At 39.2% G+C, this 20239-nt stretch overlaps 1 protein-coding gene across 2 annotated transcripts in view; it reads left to right on the top strand.

Moving 5' to 3' along the window:
• Positions 1 to 16161, top strand: part of MYO1B (myosin IB) — a 90909-nt gene extending 74748 nt beyond the window's left edge. The window contains exons 23-30 of one of the 2 annotated variants that reach the window (XM_084289669.1): positions 325 to 411; positions 3607 to 3681; positions 4101 to 4235; positions 5089 to 5195; positions 8204 to 8336; positions 10024 to 10176; positions 11035 to 11162; positions 14307 to 16161. In XM_084289669.1, coding sequence (XP_084145795.1) covers positions 325 to 411; positions 3607 to 3681; positions 4101 to 4235; positions 5089 to 5195; positions 8204 to 8336; positions 10024 to 10176; positions 11035 to 11162; positions 14307 to 14430 — 942 coding nt within the window. In that variant the 3' untranslated portion in view covers positions 14431 to 16161. The remainder of the gene's footprint in view (positions 1 to 324; positions 412 to 3606; positions 3682 to 4100; positions 4236 to 5088; positions 5196 to 8203; positions 8337 to 10023; positions 10177 to 11034; positions 11163 to 14306) is intronic. The other variant, XM_084289668.1, reaches the window with a different exon arrangement.
• Positions 16162 to 20239: the final 4078 nt, after the last annotated feature.

Genomic DNA, 20239 nt, shown 5'->3' with positions numbered 1-20239 from the left:
CATTTGGATCATGTGGTACTTACTGCTGATGGCAAGGTGTGCACGCCTGATGAGACGGAAACACTAGCAGCAAATAAAGAAGGTAGACAAAATTCTCTTACGTTAAATAAATAAATAAAAATTGCAAATTGAGGCTTGTTTGACCTCATGTGTGGCTTAACACCAATTCACACTGACACGTCGGGTTTTGAAGGTTAAACACCGTTCTTCTGTCTCTCTGTACCTTGATTTTAAGTTGGCTGTTCTGTTTGGGAGAAGCCTTTTCCTGGTCATTGTGCTGTCTGCATCGGGCTGTCTCTTTTGTTCACTATCTAAACCTTTTAGGCTCGAAGGGAATTGAAACGCTTGAAGGAAGAGGCTAGGCGTAAGCATGCTGTTGCAGTCATTTGGGCTTACTGGCTTGGACTGAAGGTACTTTCTTAAACACTCCCTTCTGTCTACGTGAACTCAATACAGCGTGGCACCTTACTAACACTTAATAAATGAGCAGGTGTGGAGAATCGCTAGTAAGGATGATTTTACACAAAATTCTGTTGCTTGCTTTTGTCACGGACTTTCCAGCAGAATATGAAAGCTGAATGTGCCTCGTTTAATGCAATATTTAGGTGCTAGGGTTTTTTTTTTTTGTCATATCAGGAATTTCAGTTTTCATGTGCAAGACAAATGATAGATTAAAGGGACTCTATTCTGGCTGCTGACTTAAAAACCTGACCTACGTTGGCAAAGGTCCTATCTGGAAAGATTACAAGTATGTATTTTCTTACTGTGACCTCTGCTTGTTTGAATGGGAGGCAGGGCAGAGCCGCCTGACTCATGTCAGAGCCCCGTGCCCAGCATCAGGGCACGGTGCCCAGCTGATGGCAATGTGCTGGTGCTTCTATCGAGCCTTGGGAGGGCATGGCACTGCATGCAGGTGTCCACGGCTGGTGGCAGCTGCCAGTGCCCAGAAGAGCTACGATGCTCAACAGGCTCTGGTTTTCTGGCCATTGCTTTCAGGGACTGGTTGGCAAAAGAAAACGCATTTGTAATCTGGAAAAAGTGTAGTTCTGCTCTGTGAATAGACATGAAAATGGCAACTTGGGGTGTTTTTAGGTCTGTACCCATGTGATTTAAGTGATAGAGTTGTGCTCATAGTTCTTCAAATGTGGTTTTATGGTTATGGTCCAGAAGAACTGCAGAAATCCAAATCAGTTTTGTCTGGCTTGGGTGCCACTTTGGCTAACGAGGATGCTGGACACTACAAAAGGATGAAGGGGAACAACTTGATAATGAAAAGTCCAGCTCCCATATTCTGATACTTATTCTCGCAAGGATGAAAGGGGGTTAATACGTATGAAATGTATATAATCATATATAACATAGGCATGCTATGCATATAAAAATTACATTACAATATATACATGGAAAGCAGAGCTGGAAATACAAAGGAGCCATTTTAAGAAGTCATTCTGCAGATCAGAATCATGCTTTAGGTACTACTGCCAAAGTGGGTCTGTTTTTATGATTTTCAAACAAGAATATGTCCCTCCTGAGAACTCAGAGGCTGTTGTATATCAAACAGCAGCATTTAAATGAAAACTGGTGAATCCAAAACCTTTAAGGCACATTACAGCTGGAACATGTTTCTGCCCGTCTGTGGTGTGGTTTTCCAAAGTATTTTTAAAGGAGTGTAAGTGGCACTTCTGCCTCACCTGAAACATGCAGATTTTTCTGATCAGGGTCCCAGTCTGCAGTTCCAGTCCACCACTGTTACCACAGGCAGTTCTCATCTGTCTGACGGCGACGAATTTTCACCCAAAACATACGGAGGTGAAGATTTAAAGTCAATGCAAGTGGTTGAGATTAAGCCAGTAATTCTTGTCCCTTTTTGGGGTTATATGATAAGTAGATTTTAATAGCATTCATGCTGCTGTCCAGAGGTAGGCTTTGCTGGAAGTGCTTGCATTTCTCAGTGCTTTCTCCACAGCCTCCCTGCAGCACAAATGGACTCTGTGGGTGTGCTTTAACCCCCTTGCTCCAAATTAATTTGCACACTGTGCAGCTCAGGAAGGAGAACATAAAGCACTGTCATTAAGGAAAGTCTGTGAGAACATGTTGAGATTTGGGATTGCTGCAGCTCGAGTAGCTTTGGGTGTGCTAATTTCTGGCACTGGATAATAAATATGGGGTATATAACAATTATAGATCATTAAATCTTACAGAAAATCATTGAATAAGAACTCTAATATTTTTTTCTTATGAAACAAGAAGGGCAAAATTATGTGCATTATTTGCACAGAGTGAAGACAGCTGAACACTCAGTTTTGTTGATGAATCCTATTGTGCAATTAAGCAAAAGCCCATTTATCTGTGCTTTTTTATTTTGTTTTTAACACCAGACTGGTGACAGATTCTTGCTTTCAGAATGCTGGCTTATCTTAAAATGCATCACACAAAGTATGCAGTAGAAGATATGCTAGAATAAGCCAAATGAGCTTTTCCTTTTCTTACAAGCTGATATGTTTTTTTTCCTTTATGGATTTTGCTTTGTTTTTTGGTTACAGTGAATTCAGCAGCACGTAGCAAGTTAGCTAAAAACCACTAAATTTGCTCTGGGGTGAATTATGCGAAGCCACGATGTTTTCCCTGGTTTTTGCTCAAAATTTGTAGCAGGTGTGTTCCAGGCTGTGCCAAAGTTTGGGAAAGTTGGTGGATGCTTCAGCTAACTTGACATGAGCCTGGGCTTCCCACAGAATTCCAGAGCAGTTGTGCTCTCTTTCAGATGGGGTTTGGGGTTTTCTTAAGAGAGGAATTTAGATGCTGTGCTAATTAATGTTAAGAGAAATACAAAGGGCAAAAGCACTACTCTGAAAGATTACATTTAGAAGGATATATAAAACCATAGTATCACCTGTAAAAGAGCTCCTCAGTGATTACTTTTTTGATTTTTGAATACATTTTAGTAGCAAATATCAAGCTTGCTTTCATTAAGCAACCTGTTCATTAAGCTCTTAACACCAAAATCACCAAAATCATATTTTGTTTGATATATGATTCCAAAATCATATTTTATTTTTGGAATGAAGACCATTTGTGCGAGAAGACTTTGTCATATATGTCTCCTCTGAAAAAAAAAAGTCTTGTTTTTATTATAGTAAACTTTATGTTTTAAGAATTTTGAAGGAGAGAAATCATAAAGAAACAGTTCATCAGTTAACTACGTAATTAATGTGAGTTCAGTATCACTTCAGGCATGATGCGAGATGTACCACCAGTGGTACCTTACTTTTTTCAGTCCGGCTTTTTGCAAAAGCCCATGAAAACAGATTCAGAATGCTACGAATTCAACAGTATTGGAATATCTTGCCTTTTCAAAGGAAAATGTATAAAGTTCTCTGTCAGTGTGCAGTTGACTGTACTGAGGTCATCTGAGGTAATTTTCTGAACTCTTGGTCCACGGTCTGGTTCATATATTTGAAGTGTACCCAGTTACTGCTCATATTTATGGGGACACTTTGCATGTTCTTACTCTTTCTTAGTATTTTCTGCCGTAAAGATTTATAAGAGTACCAGAGAAAACACATTCATTCTTCGTATTCACTTTGAGGGGTTTGTTTAACTTTTCAGGTCCGTAGAGAGTACAGGAAATTCTTCAGAGCCAATGCTGGAAGAAAAATTTATGAATTCACCCTTCAGAGACTTGTATGTATATATCCATACAAAGTGTATTTACGTTATCTGTGCTTAATTTGTTGGCTTTTTTTGTTTTGTTTTGTTTTCTTGTAAAGATAACAGCTGTTTTGTGGCCTTGATAGTCTTTGTAAGGAAACGTCCGTTTTCCAAATGGAAAATTGATAACGGTGTTCTGATGTGGTAAAGAAAAGATAGTAGTGTTTTGAAGGTGTGGGAGTAGCACTAACTAAGCTCACACACTGAGGATATCTAAATGTGCATTTTTCAGTGTGCCCAGCTCTTTTAAATCTACGGTCAGGTTTAATAAAGCTGAGAGCAGCAGTTTGGTAACTGTGCTTTTAATCACACAGCATCTGCTTTGCTGTGCTTATTTCAGTACCTCTGGTATTTGAACATGAATAAAACATCTTGCTTCAATTTTATCACAGATGCAGAAATACTTCTTGGAAATGAAGAATAAGATGCCTTCTTTATCGCCAATAGATAAAAACTGGCCAGCGAGACCTTACCTTTTCTTGGATTCAACTCACAAGGAACTAAAGAGGATTTTCCATTTGTGGAGGGTAGGGCACATTCTGGTCCTATACAGAAAGTTATCACATGATTTTCAGCAGATTGTTTCCTTCCTGAAGAGCCTATTTTTAGGAAGCATTTCTTCCCATTCCAGACAGGATGACTGTATTTCTTTGGAAGATCATTGCCTTTGGCCTGCAAGGGGTATAACTATCCTGTCTGTTTCTTTTTGGGGCTAGAGACAGGATCGCTTCCTGCTATCAGCTTTTAACTTGATATTAAAGCCACATGCCTGCTGCGTGTTAATTGGTAGCTTATAGTACTTGTGTCCACGGCCAGGGCTGGGAGCAGCTCTCGGCCCAACATTGGAAGTACTCGGTGGAATTTTTTACTTAGGAGCTGTGGTCAGCTGTAATTTGTTTTGGAGCTTCATATGGAGGGAATGGTGAGAATCAGTTTAAGTGCTGATGAGACATTTTACTGAGCTTGTGGGCAATGTTTTCTGTGAATTGTCAAGAACAGTTTTCACTTCTGAGCTGCAAATTCGTCCTCTCAGCTATGTTTTGTTCTTTATGGCTGCTTATGTAAACTTACCCAAGCGTGGAACTTGTATGTTTTGCTGAACCTTTTTTAGCACTGTATTCAGACCAGTTTTGCTTAAATGAGATCTTTTAGACGTTGTTTTTGGTGTAATTCAGAAGTACATAGAATGGGTGAGGAGGAAAACACCTCCATGGCTTGTTACTCCCTAGAGTGGCACGTAGGGTCGAGCTGAGTCATCTCAGAAGCATACAAAGAATGTGTATCTTAAGCAATAAACAAACATCAGGCTGTGGTGCTGCTGCTTCAGATCAGGACAGGGAGGATAATTTTTGGTTTGTTTTAACATACCATATTTTGTAGTGTAAGAAGTACAGAGACCAGTTCACCGATCAACAGAAGCTTATATATGAAGAAAAACTGGAAGCAAGTGAACTTTTCAAGGACAAGAAGGCTTTATATCCAGCCAGGTAATTGCCTACTCTGCTGCTTTTAGTGTAAGATAAATTCAATATCCTTACATAGATTAGGAAACTATGCAAGATTTTGCTTTTTATCTTAGGCAGGAAAGTGCATTTCCTAGTTTAACAATTCGTAACACCTGGGAATATTTTACTGTAGGCATTGCTGAGCACTTGTGGGCCCATCATTTGCTTTACTGACCTCAGTTCGCCTCTAAACAAGATGTTGTTGTAGGCTTCTTATCCTGTGCTACTGAGCACTTCTGTCCCCAAACCATGACGTTTTGTTGTTCTAACCTCTTGTGACCTGTTTGTGTAGTGAAAATGTGGAGAACTTGTAGAAGGGAATAACTTTTGTCCTTTTCCCTAGTTTCCGTCACGCTGGTTCCTGCAACCCCAAACTCAGAGTTTGCTCTGAACGGCTGTAAGTGACAATGACACTCCCAGATCAGGCATGCCAGGGATTGCTCTTATCTTCAAAATTAGTACATTCAGTGTAATGCTCTAAGGTGAAGTTTAGGTAATTTAAGTTACATACATTGGCAAATTTAATAGTTTTTTGAAAGGAAGAATTTTTTTTAAAAAAAAAAAAAGAAACGTGCTCATTTATTTCCATTTCAAAAATTCTTTTTTTTTTAATTAGAGACTTTCAAAAACGTGCAACATCTCTACATGAGTTCTCAGATTATGAGTTACTAAAACCTGACAAATTCTGGTCATTGCTATCTGTGGAGCTAATATTGCTTACAGAAGTGCAGTAGTAGCTGATTTTATTTAAGCAATGCATGCATTTTTTGTATTCAATAAAACTGGCAAAATAGAGATCTGGTGTCTTTGAAAGAAGTTAAATCGTGCTTTCTAAGTGAATATGAACTGAGAAATTGTATTTTTCTTGGAAACAAAGGCTTCATCCATCTCAGGAGAGATTTATTTTATACACCAGAGTTTGAACACTGAGCAGGAACAAGGCATTGTTAAACAAGACAGGACCAGGATCTGGCAACAGTTGATGGGGCCATTTCCATGCGTAGAAAAGCACTGCTTGGGTGTTTGTGCATTTTATTGGTTTGGTTTTGTTTCATTTTTTACTGAGACATTTCCCTTTTTCCTGTAATGCGCTCTGTCCGTGTTTCTGTTTCTTCCCTTCAGCAGATCACTATCTTAATGGCTGTGTATGTCAGCTTGTGATTTGCTCCGTACTTGCTTTGTGGTCTCTTTTTATGCTGTTGGGAAAAGAGAAAGATGGCGCCCCTGAATTTCTCCAGGAGCAAGCAGTTTTATTTGAGTCGGTATACATCTGATCAGTGCAGAGCTCTGAGGGCAGGAAGGAATTTTGTCTCCCTGGTTAGGTAACTTGGACACAAGGAAAAGACCAAGGCTGAATGATGCAATATCACACAGTGTAGAGCTGAGCGATTTCTATCCAAAGCATTCTTAAGTGGTAAATGTGGTAGAAAGCAACTGTTAATTTGTCCCACTTTTAGTTCATAAATCCCTGTCATTTGATCAGGGACAAAATCCAGAGGGAACCTATGGTTGTGGTGACTATGGTTTCATAATACTAATTAATAAAAACAAAAGCAAAAGAGCTGCAACTTAGTGGAAAGTTAGAAAGCACTCCCCACCCCTCGCTAATTTAGAAACATTTTCATCTCTTTTTCCCTTGTAAACTGTATTCAGAGCTGATTAGCTCCTGTTGTGTTTTTTTCTTCTTCTTTTAATGGGTGGAGGAAATTATTGTATAAAGTTTCTGATTAGTTAGTTTGATAATGATTTGAAGGATGTGGCTAATTTTCTGCATGTAATATCCTTATTTAAGAGCAGAGAGGGACTTCTGGTGATTACTAAAATACCAGTGCCCTTCCTTTTCTCTTCCTGTGTGCTGGAGACACAATTAGAAAGGTAGTGGTCTTGCACATAACATAGTGGTTCCTTTTGGGCTCTTGTCTTGGCAAAGTACTTTGTAATTGGAGTGTAACTTAATCAAAGTGATTAGTTAAAGTGACTTCTAAACAAAACAAGCAGTGACTGATAGGGGAGCTGTTGTTACACAGCCCTAAGGTAAGGATGGGGTGGGTTGCAAGTACAGGGAGTCTGGGCGAAGACCTGCTGCGCATTTAACAACAAGCAGCAGCAAATCTTCAAGGCAAGTTCTTGTCTCTCTGAAATACTGCACAGAAACAGAGGCGCTTTTCTTTCTGAAGGTGGATTTCCTCCGTTTTCACAAACCGGGTGATCTTGCATCAAAATTGATTGCTTGTACAGGGATGTACATGTGCCTGATATCCATAAAAATTTGAGCCATTTAATTGGAAAATGTTTCCAGAGCAGGAAAAGAAATATCCTATTACTGCCTTCAGTGCTGAGTTTCTCTTCCTTCAGCAGTACTGTGCTGCTAATACGTAAAGGAGACCGTGTCTAAAATGCGTTCCATTTTGTATCCTTCTCTCCTTTCATGGGGATAACGTGCTGGGGGATAGATACATCCACGCTACTCTGTACGACTTCCCAAGTGGATCCCAACAGATGTGTCATGCCCGCATGGCACAGATTTAACGCTAACAGCGCTGCGCTGAATGCCCCAAGTGTACCAGCCTGGTACCAACCCCAGGTGTCTTGGGCAGAGCTGCAGTTTCCAGCTCTACAGCAGGAGCAAGGACAAATTACATTGCATAAGCAAACACCACGATACGAGTCTTGTTTGCGTTCAGTGGCTCTAATTATTCTGTTACACAAGAGGATATCATTTCGCCTTGCTGCTGTTGAAAATAGACACAAATTGTGAGCAGAGGTTTCTGGGTTGTTTGGGTCTGGGTCTTTTGCTAAAAATGAAGCAGCAGATGACTTTCCTTGGCAGGAGGTGTATCCAAGATTAAGGAAGCTTCTGTCAGCGTAGAGCTGTTGAAAGTGGTGAAATTTGGTGCACCTCCTGACTCCACAAAGCCTGGAGCAGTGCCTGTTTTTTTTTGTGAGATTCATTGTTTAACTCTGTTTCTCCTGTGTTTTTTGCTCGGTAGTGTTGGGCAGCCGTTTCAAGGGGCTTACCTGGAGATCAGCAAGAACCCCAAGTACAAAAAACTTAAGGATGCTGTGGATGAGAAGATCATTATTGCTGAAGTTGTGAACAAGATCAATAGAGCTAACGGGAAGGTAACAAAATGGCATTGCTTTATCCAGAAGGGTAGATTTCTTAACAGCAAGACTGGAAATGTTAGATTTATGTAAATTTGTGGTTCTAAACACCCATTGTAAATTTACATAAAGATTTCTAAAATCTTGTTTGGGTTTGAATTTTTCAGTGACTTTTGCAAGGAAAAGTGGCATCTCATCAACTGGTAACAGGCTGTATTGATTCACAACTAAATGCAGTCTTTGTACTAAACGTAGATCATTTGTTTGCCAATTGAAGAAAATAAATACTTAGAAAATATTGTTCTTGTTCAAATATTTGGAAACCTTAACTTATGTCATTCAAGTTCCTGATTATCACATGTAATTACATTTTTAAATTGTGAGTGGCATACTTTGCTAGCTGTGCCTGCCTTCTGATTGATATTAAAAGCTTTTTGGAATTAAGAGGCAAGTTTCTTGTATCATTTAACTAAAGCAGTTAAATATGCGGGGTACTTTTTTTTTTTCCTGCCAACACAGAACTTAGTTTGCATTTAAATTATACTTATTAAAACAGAAAGCATTATCCTCCCTTACTAAATGTAATTGTTGTCACCGTATCTGTCTAAATATTGCTACTGGTAGATCTCAACTTCTTAGATGTATATGTCATTTATGCATTTGTAGGAGTGATATCAGGTTGTCTGCTGTTGATGCCAAATGAATTTTTCAGTTTGGAAGGAACTAATTAAATGAAGACAATATCTTTCTTATACTCGCACGGGATAGGAGTCTCAAAGTTTAAAAAACAAAACAAAAGAAAAAATGCAATAATAATAATAATAATGAGCTATGGTTCTATGTGCTTTAGACAGCCACATCTTAACTATAATGGCTAAGATTTTTTTCTTTAAAATTTGATGGGAGAAGAAGCTATATAATTCATTATCATTACATTTCAGAATAGATTTACACCAAACATAAGTTGTGCTATTTGGAATTTCAATTTTAAATACACTTTTCATAGAATCGTAGAATGTTTTGGGTTGAAAGGGACCTTAATGATCATTTAATAAGGATTCATTTCTCACATGTTCAGAAGGTTGTTTATTTAGATAAAGCTCTCATTTCAAATATAGGTTTCTTACTATTTTCCAATATTAACTTAAGAACATATGTTCATGCTTTAGAAATATTTGTAGCTTGAAAGCATGAATGTGCATCCTCCTAAAGAAAAATTCTGATAGATATAGGGAGGATAACATAGCATGGAAAAAATACCTGTGTAATTTGTTGTGACACAGTTTAGGTCAATAACGGTAAATTAAGCGAGGCTTAGTCCTGAAATGGCTGTCACTGAAAGGGAATGCTGGTTTTCCTGGGGATTGGTAGAGCATGAGAAATGAGGTTATCCCGATTTGCATAGTTCTGACTTCCAGTTTCTGGATTTTATAACTGTAAGCTAGTAATTAAAGAAACTGTTTATATCTAAGCGTATGTGCCAAAATGAGCTAAGCTCATATAGAGCTCAATCTATAATTAGACACAAATAAATTTGACCTAATTTTAACTGATCTGAAGCTTTTACTGAACATCAAATGTTTGTATTTACTTATGTGGGCCAAGCTTATTAACGCTATGAACTATTTGTACTCCTAGAAGGTGCTCAGTAAAGCCCAATTCTCTCTTTGTGTAGATAATAGTTCGCAATTTTGTATTTTCACAGGCTACGTCCAGGATTTTCTTATTAACCAAAAATAACGTTCTCCTTGCGGATCAGAAGTCTGGGAATATCAAGTCAGAGGTTCCACTGGGAGATGTTACCAAAGTGTCCATGAGCTCCCAAAACGATGGCTTCTTTGCAGTTCACCTCAAGGAGGTTGGTTACAACTTTATATTCCAGTAATGTGACTGTTTGGCATGCCACAATATCCAAATGCTTTATTGTTTTGTAGCATTCAAAGTGGTAAACTTGTAGGTTTAAAGCATTGGTTTTAAAAGTTACCACATCTGCAAAAAACTTTGATTTAAAAGTGTTGGAGCCAAATGAGAACAGTTGCTGCATTCGGAATGATAAACGGTTATAACATCCTGAATGATAATTTACTTGTGAACATCAGAGTTCATTTTTCACTGTAGCCTCTTCAGGATTAGCGTTTTCCATTAGTAAAATGAGCCTTTAATCTGCTTCATATACCTTGTGACTGTGTTTTCCTTTCTAGCTCCCTGTATAATTCTTTCTGCCACTCTGGTAGAATATTTCTCTCCCCTTTTTGTGACTCCAATAAATCCATGTTATGGCACAGCTCATTTGGTTACTCAGCTCCAAAGAACTTGGTTTGGTGCTATATTTACTTTGCTGCACTGTCAGCGTTGCTCTGTTAAAATCATTATGCTGGCACTTGTGTTCTGGCTTAACTGGATTTGAAGAATGCTATATATAGTGGCTTTTCACACTGACCCCCTTCGTCCAAATGTTGTGGTGTTAATTGGTTTCTGTTCCCTTCTGAAAAAGAAATAAAAGTTCCTTGTGGCATGGCCAAGAGAGGGAGACAGAAACACCACAATGTAGGACAGGTGGTGACCTTCCTTTCGGCTCAGAAAGGGGGGTTATTAATTCTCAACAGCTTTGTAGTTTAAGAGTCAACTGTATTTTGAGCCTGATCACTGCACTGCATCCCTGTTTCATTTACAAGACAGAGGACTAATAGCTTAACTACTTTCCTTCCTGTTGCAGGGTTCAGGAGCAGCTGTTAAAGGGGATTTTCTGTTGAGCAGCGATCACCTTATCGAAATGGCCACTAAACTTTACCGCACTACTCTCAGCCAAACCAAGCAGAAGCTCAACATTGAGATTTCTGATGAGTATGTCTTTTGTTTGCTTACAAGTGCATTTCCTTCAATGCAATGTGCTAAAAAATCGAGTATCTAATGGTAGAGAAACAAAACATTACTGTGTAACTAATGCTTCTTTTCTCTTGACAGAGTACTTGTATATAAGCTTCCAATATTCAATGAGAACTCATTTCTAGTGTTCCTTTTGGCTTTTATTCCCTCAAAAATCGTAAGAGAAAATGTCCTTTTCTTAACGTAGTTCCAAATAGAGCTGTGAAGCAGAAATACTGCATGAGATACAGTTAAGAGACAGTGCATAGGAAGAAATCCTTTCATGTGTGAACTGAAAACTTCACGTGTTCCTCTGAGATGTGTATCAGTTAGGCAGAGTGGACACCGGGTGTCAAGTTCCAGTGAAAACAACAAAAGCAGAGTGAGAAGCACCTCACTAAATGCTTGTCTATAAAGCTCTACCTTTTTTTTTTCTGTGATGGTGAAAAATATATTCTTAAAGTTCCTGCTTATGGTGCTTTAGCCACCAGTTGTTGGTGTTTTGTTACTGGGGTTTTTGTTTGTTTGCTTCATAGTTTGGTTCAGTTTCATATTTCCTTAAGTGAGGACTGAATTTGCAGTGTTTGCAGTCATGGAATAAAAATATTTTTGTGTGAATTCATGAAGTCGGTTGAATAGGGCTCCATCACTTAGTCCACTGTTTTTATGCATTCAGTTTGTTGTGCAAAGTACCCCCTGATTTCAGTAGTGTTGATTTGGTGGATTTATTCACTTTGAATAAAGAACAACATTTGGAAGCCTTTAATGTCAGTGAAGCAAAGTTTTTACAGGCAAAAATTGAACCTTTTATCTGGCTGCACGGCACTGATTGTATTCTAGAGTCCTGATGGTGATTACAGTTTGTATCTGTTCAGATTTGAGGGTTTATATAAAGGCTGATTTTGCTATTTCCTTGAAAATTACATCTGCCATTTTCCTTTGTTCCATCCATTGCCAGATGTGATTTAGTTCGCTTTTGCTGAAGCATGTGTTTTTTAGCCTCTAGGAGAGTTGTGGCTGTACCCAGTAAGTTTCTTGTTTAGTGATTGCTACAGAGGAATAAAGCACTGAAACAAAATTTAAGCATACGTTGCACTTGTCTGGCCTGCCAGCCTGCCTTATGTCTGGCCAACAGCCTGCTTTCTGGGAGCCTTGCATTTTGGGATGTGTTTTTGTTTCTTGCTTTGGAGACTAAAACCATTCAAGCGTGTATTGCTCTTGAGTTTATCCAGACTAAATAATTTTAAGTTTTGTTTGCTTCTTTTTGAGCAGCCCCATCTCTGTTCACGGTGAAGCTTTACTTTCGTCTCCATGCCAGAGTTTAGATACAGGCATGACCAGGAATTGAGGAGAAAATCTGACCTCGTTTTGACTACTGTACACTACTTTTTGGGAAGAGAAGTTCTAAAAGCAAAAATGCTTTTGGTCCAGGACTATGTCTAGTCAGAGAAATGCTATAGGATATATGTTATGTTGGAGCAATGGCCCAGGAGCAGGACCAGCTCTACTCCAAAGACGCACGTTGCCTGCCTAGGTTGCCAGCACGCTCGTAGGCAAGGCTTGAAGACTTAGGAAAGGTCTAGGAAAATGCTGTGTTGGTGACAGGAGATGATGGCTCTGTGACTAACTCACGTTTTCCAGATGCCCGCCTGGCGGGGAGCGCTGAACAAGTTAATCTGGGAGCGCCTGTGCTGTTCAGCAGGAAAGCGGGGCTGCGGGGCGGCGCGGCACGGCACAGCCACTTCCTCCCCTGAGCAATGCCGTCAGCTTGATTTGTGGTTTCCGGCTGGAGGATGAATTCTTTGAAGTTTTTGGCCTCTGCTGGAAGACTTTTTAAGGATGCTAAAAGGGAAAATCTGCTGGGTTAGAAAGGACTTTTTAGGTCAGCTGCATGTGAGCCAAAAAGCAGCACTGCCCTGCTTATTGCTTTTAATCTTGCTGTCCAGATTGGTGAGAAGTTTGATGCTCTGAATGAGCATGTTTTTTTTTTTTTCTTCTTTTTTTTTAAAGCAACTCTTCAAAGTCATTGAAATTTCTCACCCAGTATAAAATGAAGGGTCAAATCCAGATTAATTTACCTTGAACTGTAGGAAGTATCTAAATCTGGAGATTGCTGAGGAGGAAATGAAGTTTCCTAATTGCTGAGCAGGGAGCTGTAAAGGCTAACTAAGTATTAGAAATAAGAGAGTTGTTAAAATGCTAGATATGCTAAGTAAGTGTAATCCAGAAGACAATGAGTTTATTTTGCAGCACATTTCTGATGTGCCAGCAGGAAGGCACTCTGTGGACCTGGAAGTCTCAGCTATAAAATAGATTTAACAGTATTTTCCCTGTCTACTGAGATATTCAGAAACACTTACACACTACAAGTTCACTCCTGGCCTAAGGATTCAACATTCACCCCGATTTCTGCTGAGCTTTTGAAATGCTGCTCAGACAGAGCAGTCGTCCTCCTCGACTGAGCGTTCGTGGGTTTTGTACCAACCTAAGCCCTCGCTTTATGAGTTGTGGCTTCAGCTGCCCTCTGCTGAACTTTTTCTAAGTCACAGGGGTAATGGTGTTGGAGGGAATTGATAGATGTCTGGCATTTACTCAAGGTAGCTGGAGTACTAATATGTATATATATTCGTTTATCCGCTTTTAAGTGGGAGAAAAGCTTATTTCCCTGACAAAGAATCTGTTGGTATGACTAATTTCTGTATGGTATGGTAAGAAGATAAAATTCTCTATGGACAAAAAGTAGTATCAGTATTGTTGCTTTGCTGGCTTTATATATATTATTTTATGAACAGAAAACCCAACAACCATGTTAAATGTTTTTCTTTGACGACTAGTCTGCAGAATCTGGTTTTAAAAGGTACTTAGCTCACTGATGCATTGTAGATGGATGAAAATAGAGTACAAATAAATGACCAAAAATACTGTTAATGATGCTTTCAGCTTTCTCTCTAATTTTATTACACTGTTTATAAACTATTCCTGGAGAAGCAGGATCAGGTGTCTTTTTGTAGCTATAGCCGTGAATGGAAGAAAGGCCTTCAGAAAGACTTCAAGAAGACTTCAAAAAAATCTGATCATGCATTTTCCACCTCTAACTAACACCGCTCTTATTCCCTCCCCTAGGTTTCTGGTCCAGTTCAGACAAGACAAAGTGTGTGTGAAGTTCATACAAGGCAGCCAGAAAAATGGCAACATCCCAACTTGCAAACGAAAAAACAATCGGCTTCTTGAAGTGGCTGTCCCATAACTGCAGCTGGTGCCTCTCCCTTTCATGGACTTGTTTCTTTGTAATAGTGCAATTTTAGTTTGGTTTTGCTGGTTTTACCCCTTTCTAGAGCTGTTGACGGCTAATAGCTTTGGAAACCCATGGCAAAACATTTGATCAGTTGATTTTTTAACCTTTACCTTTGTGCCATAGTTTTAACCTTCAACACGCAGATTTTTACCCAGTGGGGCATTTTTACCAGTTGGCAAGTTTTCTGTCATACATGAATCATTCTCTTTGTTTAGTGGCCATATTTTACTGCAGCATACCATAAACCCACATATTAACGGTAAATTACTCATATTCCTTAGTCTAGAGATCCACTTAACAGAAACTATACGTGACCTTGATGCGTAGTGGCAACTTGTGCCCTGTGGCTTTTTATGCCAACCTACCTGCTCTGGTGCTCTGACGTGCTCCTCCCTTTCTGGAGAGCCTGGCAGAGCTGAGACTGAGACACTAATCATTGTAGTTAACTCTAGGACATACATAACTTGATCCTTTAGTAAATACAGGAGGGGAACACCGAATTCTGCAAAACAGAAGGAACATATGATTATACAAGCAGTTGTATGGATAAATTTTTAATGGAAAAAAAAATGTGGAAATTTTGAAACATGATTTTTAATTGGGTCAGATATTTTTAATAACTTTATAAAGTAGAAATAATAAATTTAAAGAAGCTTATTTCATTCACAAAAGATATACAGTTTAAAGCATATTTTCTGTTCTGCTTTTTTCTTTAAATTATCAGTTATGATTAGAGCCTGAAAAACGCAGTAGTATTCATAGCACAAGTAACTGCTAGTTATTTAAACCATTAGTTATCAAGTGAAGGGTTTGAGCCTTTCTTTTAGATATTGGCATGTACAATGTGCAATAAGACATACATGACATTTTGTGAAAAATTATTTATAATACATTTTTGTGTGCAAGAGAGAGGATTGGTGCAGCCTGCATAGACAGCGTAGGGGTTGAAATAGATTTGTGTTGTTAATTTGCAGTTTTTTAGAGTGTACACTACAGTTGTCAATTTGGGAAGAATACTTCAAATTAAAAATTCCTGAATTTGAGGGTCTGTATATAAATTGGTATTATGGTAATAAAACTGTTTTAATTCTGTGCTGTTTGGTACTCCTATGTTATAACCATATTTTTGTACTCCAAACTATTTTATATAACTCGTGTGCCTGATGTAAATGTGTGCACAGAAAATACAATCCAAGAGCTGCATTATAAACTTTCAGCGTAACTGATTGCACTTAATCTTTTATAAACCAGAAGCATTAGTTGAAATCCTTAAGAGGAGCTGCATTTTTAAGATAGAAGTAACTACTCATGTGAAGGGGTTGCTGAATGTGTTTGCTTTGTTGATGCAAGGACAGCTGAGAAACCGTTGTGTTTTTGCAGTCTGATATAGGACAGATGAAGACCCTGGGTACTTGCTGTGCAGTGCTGGAAGTCCAAGCATAAATAAAGAAAAGATAAAGAAAAGTTCAGAGTCTCGTTACTCTTCCGGTGGTGAAGTTATGTAGTACTGATGCCTGTGAAGGCTCCTCTGGGTAGTTCACCGTTAATGTTGGCTCTCCAGGTTAAAACTGTGTGTACAGAAGCTGATGTTCTAATGCTAGTGGTAGCCTCCTTATCAATCTGGAAAAAAAAAAAGAAAAAGAAAAAGGAGCTGTTTTGGGTAATATTGGGTCTTACTTTGGGATTAAAGTAGATGGTTTTGCTATGATTTGGATACAAAACAATTGCTTTAACTGGTTGCTTAATGCTGCTGTTAGAAGTCCATGCACATGACCTTGAAAGGTGGGAGTAACCAAACTATGACAAAAAGTTACTTCATTATGATCCAAGTTTAACCCCTCCCCCTTTTTTATTAATAACTAAGTCAGATTAATAGTTTAGTAAAATATAAAGCATTTTAGATGTTTTGTAATTAGAGATGCTTACAAAGGAAATCTTAGTATCAATGTATAATGCAAAATTAGGATACCTCAAAGTAATTATTCCATTGCCTTAAGAAGACAACACATAACTCCTAAATTTAAAACTCCCTAAAACCTGTGTGTTAGCATTCCTTCCTGGTAAGGACTGGAGGGTTTGTTTGGTACCTTGAAAACCTTACAATAAGAACCACGTGGAGCACGTTTTAAAAATGAATGCAAGCAGAGGAAAGCAAACATTTGAATGATGGCTGATGTAATCCTGTAGTTGTTTGCAGGTAGGAAATGAGAGATTAAGTACATTTGAATGTTTGTCCAATGAACTGTAGGATATTTCAGGGTAATATTAGGATATTTGACCCATGAAATTAACCCCATCACAGCCAGACCCAGTACACATCCCTTTTATTTTGTTGGTCTTTGCAGCAAGTGGCGGTAGCCATACTAGCATAACACTGGAAGAATGGCAAATTCCTCACTTTGACGTCTGTTGTTTCACTTCTTTTTCTGGAACATTACCATTTTTGCCTTGCATATTAGTTCATACGTTGTGATAGCTACCGGTTGACACCTACGCAGTTCGTAATGTACAGAGTGAGTTTTGCTGAACATGAATTATTTAGATATGCTAGTTGAGTCATGGTGTTTTGATGTTTAGATCTAAGTATCTAGGATGTTGAAAATAAAAATGCGTGGTCAGCTAGTTTTTTCTTTTCCTCTGTGTTCTTTTATAACCTTCTATCAAACGAAATTGTAAAGAGAAAACAACTACTCCTATGGTGCTAACCTTATGCATCCTTTTACTTGTAAATTTTCATTTGTCGTCTGAAAGCGGGGCAAGGATCATTTAAAAAAAAAATTGTTTCTTGCAATTTTCCAGAATCAAATAAAAATTCTGTTCCTAGACCTATGCTTTCTCTCTATCTGTACCTTCCTTACTGCTTTCAAATCTAAAAAGCACAGGCAGGTGGGATTTTAGGTTACACATGCACAACAGTGTGACTTGGAGAGACAAGAAATGTGTGTGATTCCTTGCTAATGCATTCACTGTATGGAAAGGTCCTGTTTTTCCTAGCAGGATAGCATTGACTGAAGTACTTGCTCATTCAGCAGCACTGATTCCATCAGTTCTGTACTTTTTGAGTGGAGCATACAGGGTATAAAGAATTATGGTGAATTTACAGTTGCCATTAATAATTCTTGTAAAAATGTATTTATGTAGATTGGGGCAGATTTTAATTGGCCAATCTCAAAATGTTAGCTAGAAGGCAAAGAGAAATAAGTGTGCTACTATGATTTTTTTAAATTTATTTTTATTTATTTTTTTAGGAAACAGATCACTCTTTCATGCTGCACCTGGCTAAGGTAAGCTAGGGCTATCGAAGATTTGGGGTTGGGAGAAGAATATCAAACTTAGTCCCAACTTGCTATCAGCGAGCACCAATTCTACTCCTCTTCCCTTGCACGCAGGGAAGAGTTGAGTATTCAAGCTTTAACTTAAAATTAATTAGATTTTTTAAAGATTTTTAGAAACAGATTCTCTTTTAGCCTAAGCTTTTAAGACATTGGCATCTGACTTCCACTGACTAAGCAAAATTTTCAAGTATGAAACACAAAAGCCTCTTAGAGTAAAGAAAATCTGAAGAATCTGAATCTCTCTTCTTAATTCAACTCATTTCTTACTTAACTGCACTTACCCTAAGGTAAGGCTCTGCTGTATAGCGTTCCGCTATGGGAAAGTAAAGGTCTGCCTGTCAGGATGAGTGGCCAAACTATGGGTTAAACTTCATTCCTGCTTCTGCCAGAGCTCTTGCCCATGGGTGGTGTGGCAATGAGCACACTGCCTGTGCCCCCAGCATCCTCGCCCATCACCTTTTTAGCATTTTTAGCTTTTTAGCATTAAGGGTGTTTCTGGCTTCCTCCCACATGCCTGGCATCTGAGTCTCTGGGCTTTGCGACTGAGCGGTGGAGTGTTAAGTGTGGCCAGGAGCTTGTGCCTTTTAGGCTGTTCATCCCTGGCCCCCGAGGGAAAGTGAGAGATTATGCTTTTTGCCACATTAAATAGTGATTTTTACAGGCCTACCAGTATCTTGATGCTGGATGGTCTCAGAGGTATCAGATGCTGTTTCCCACTGTCTCTCATCAAGTTCTGGTTTCCTCCAGTCCTCATTCCCTCCTGCTTTGATGGACTCTACAGTGACAAAGGGAGGAAGGAATGTCTCAAGAGTAAAACACCATTTTTTTTTCTTTCAGATTATTTTCTTCCATTATCTACCTCTGCATCCTGGCACCTTGGTTTCAGCTGAGTGTATAGGAAATATTTTATTCCCCTTCTAACTAAGAGCTGTTTTTATTAAGAGATGCTTTGTTCCCTTTCAAGCTCATTTGCTAGCTGTATCAGTATCACCAGTGCTTCCCAAAACTCTGACAAAAAGCAAAAGCGAAGCCTGAAACATGAAAAGCTTCTGTTGCTGTGTGCTCACTCTCACTGCTCTGTCTCCTCCTGTTAGAAGAGAAATCCACTTGAAGCTATGCTGTGATGAAGTCCCTGCTGCCTTGATTCACTGCACGCAGTTTTCAAGGTTGCTTCTTGTAGCCTTAAAAAAGGAATCCATCAGAATACAAAATGGTAATTTCAAGCCCAGGTGCCAAAAGGAGGGAACTCATTTATATTCAGACGCAGAGGAGCATTAAATAGCTGCAAATACTTTGGCTTTTGCTTGCCTTCCTGCTGCCATACCTATGGAAAGAGACCTTGGCATAGGTTTAACCGTGAAGGATCCAACTGCAGGCGTTCAAAGCAATGCTGCCTGATCCAAAATCACCATAACCTATTAATTAAAATTTCATTGTTATTCATGAAGTCCAAAAGCTGTGGATGAGCTTTTAAGTGCAATGGAAGATCCTAATTGTTGATTGCATCCCAAACTTAATATTATACAAAGATTGTGAGATATTGATGGCAGTTCCCTGAGTTTTCATTAACTGTTATGGGAATAATGCAAAAAAATAAAAAATCAGCTATTTCTGGTATAGGAAAAATTGGCTTTAAACCAACACCAGAAACTCACTGTGACATAAATATGTAACTTCCAAGCTCACAGTCAGCCCATTACTGGCATGAACACGTTCTCCCCATTTCCCCTGTTTGAAAACTTTTGCATTTAGGAAGCGGTGCTGTGTTGGCATCGTGTGGTGTCCATCACATGCTGGGCTCCCAAGCACTGTGTGTGTGGTTCTGGGATGTGGTTCTGGATCCTACCTGGGTGGTTTTCTCCCTTCTCTTGAGGCAGAGGTAGGATTTCTCAGGGTAGACTAAAAATAGAAAGGCAAGGAGGACTGTGAGCTGTTAAATGTCAGTCTGTGAATGAAGAGGACCACGTCCATCCATCTGGGTGGGATGGGGCAGGAGTGATGCCTCCTCTCACTGCCAGCACCTGCCCAAGGGATGCTGTGCGGGACCAGCTGACAGGCTACAGGGCACGTAGCTGGGGGGTCCAATCCCCTGCCCAAAGCACCAAAGAAAACCTCAATTCAAGAGAAGAGCTAAAATTGCTTTTCAGGGTTCAGCTTCAGCTGCATCTCCAGGCTTTTCTCTAGAATCAGGGCAAGGAAACCCTTACCAAAGACAGCAGCGTGTCTTATTCAGCTGCCAGACCCCCGGCTGCCATGGGTGGGGACCTATGGCTTTCTTTAGTCAGGGTGGAAGAGCAAAGCCTTTGTAGATTTGCTCTATTTTTGTTTCTGTGCTCTAGATGACTCGCACTGTGCTAATCCTGGCCTGTAGCATTAGTTGGAGGCTTCCCTTGGTGTGGCTTTCTCCCGTCGCTTGGTTTTGCACT

This window comes from Netta rufina (genome assembly GCF_964035555.1).
Source record: "Netta rufina genome assembly, chromosome: 6".
In the NCBI taxonomy this organism is placed as follows: Eukaryota; Metazoa; Chordata; class Aves; order Anseriformes; family Anatidae; genus Netta; species Netta rufina.
The sequence above is the reverse complement of the archived record's forward strand: the minus strand, read 5'-3'. Positions and strand labels throughout refer to the sequence as shown.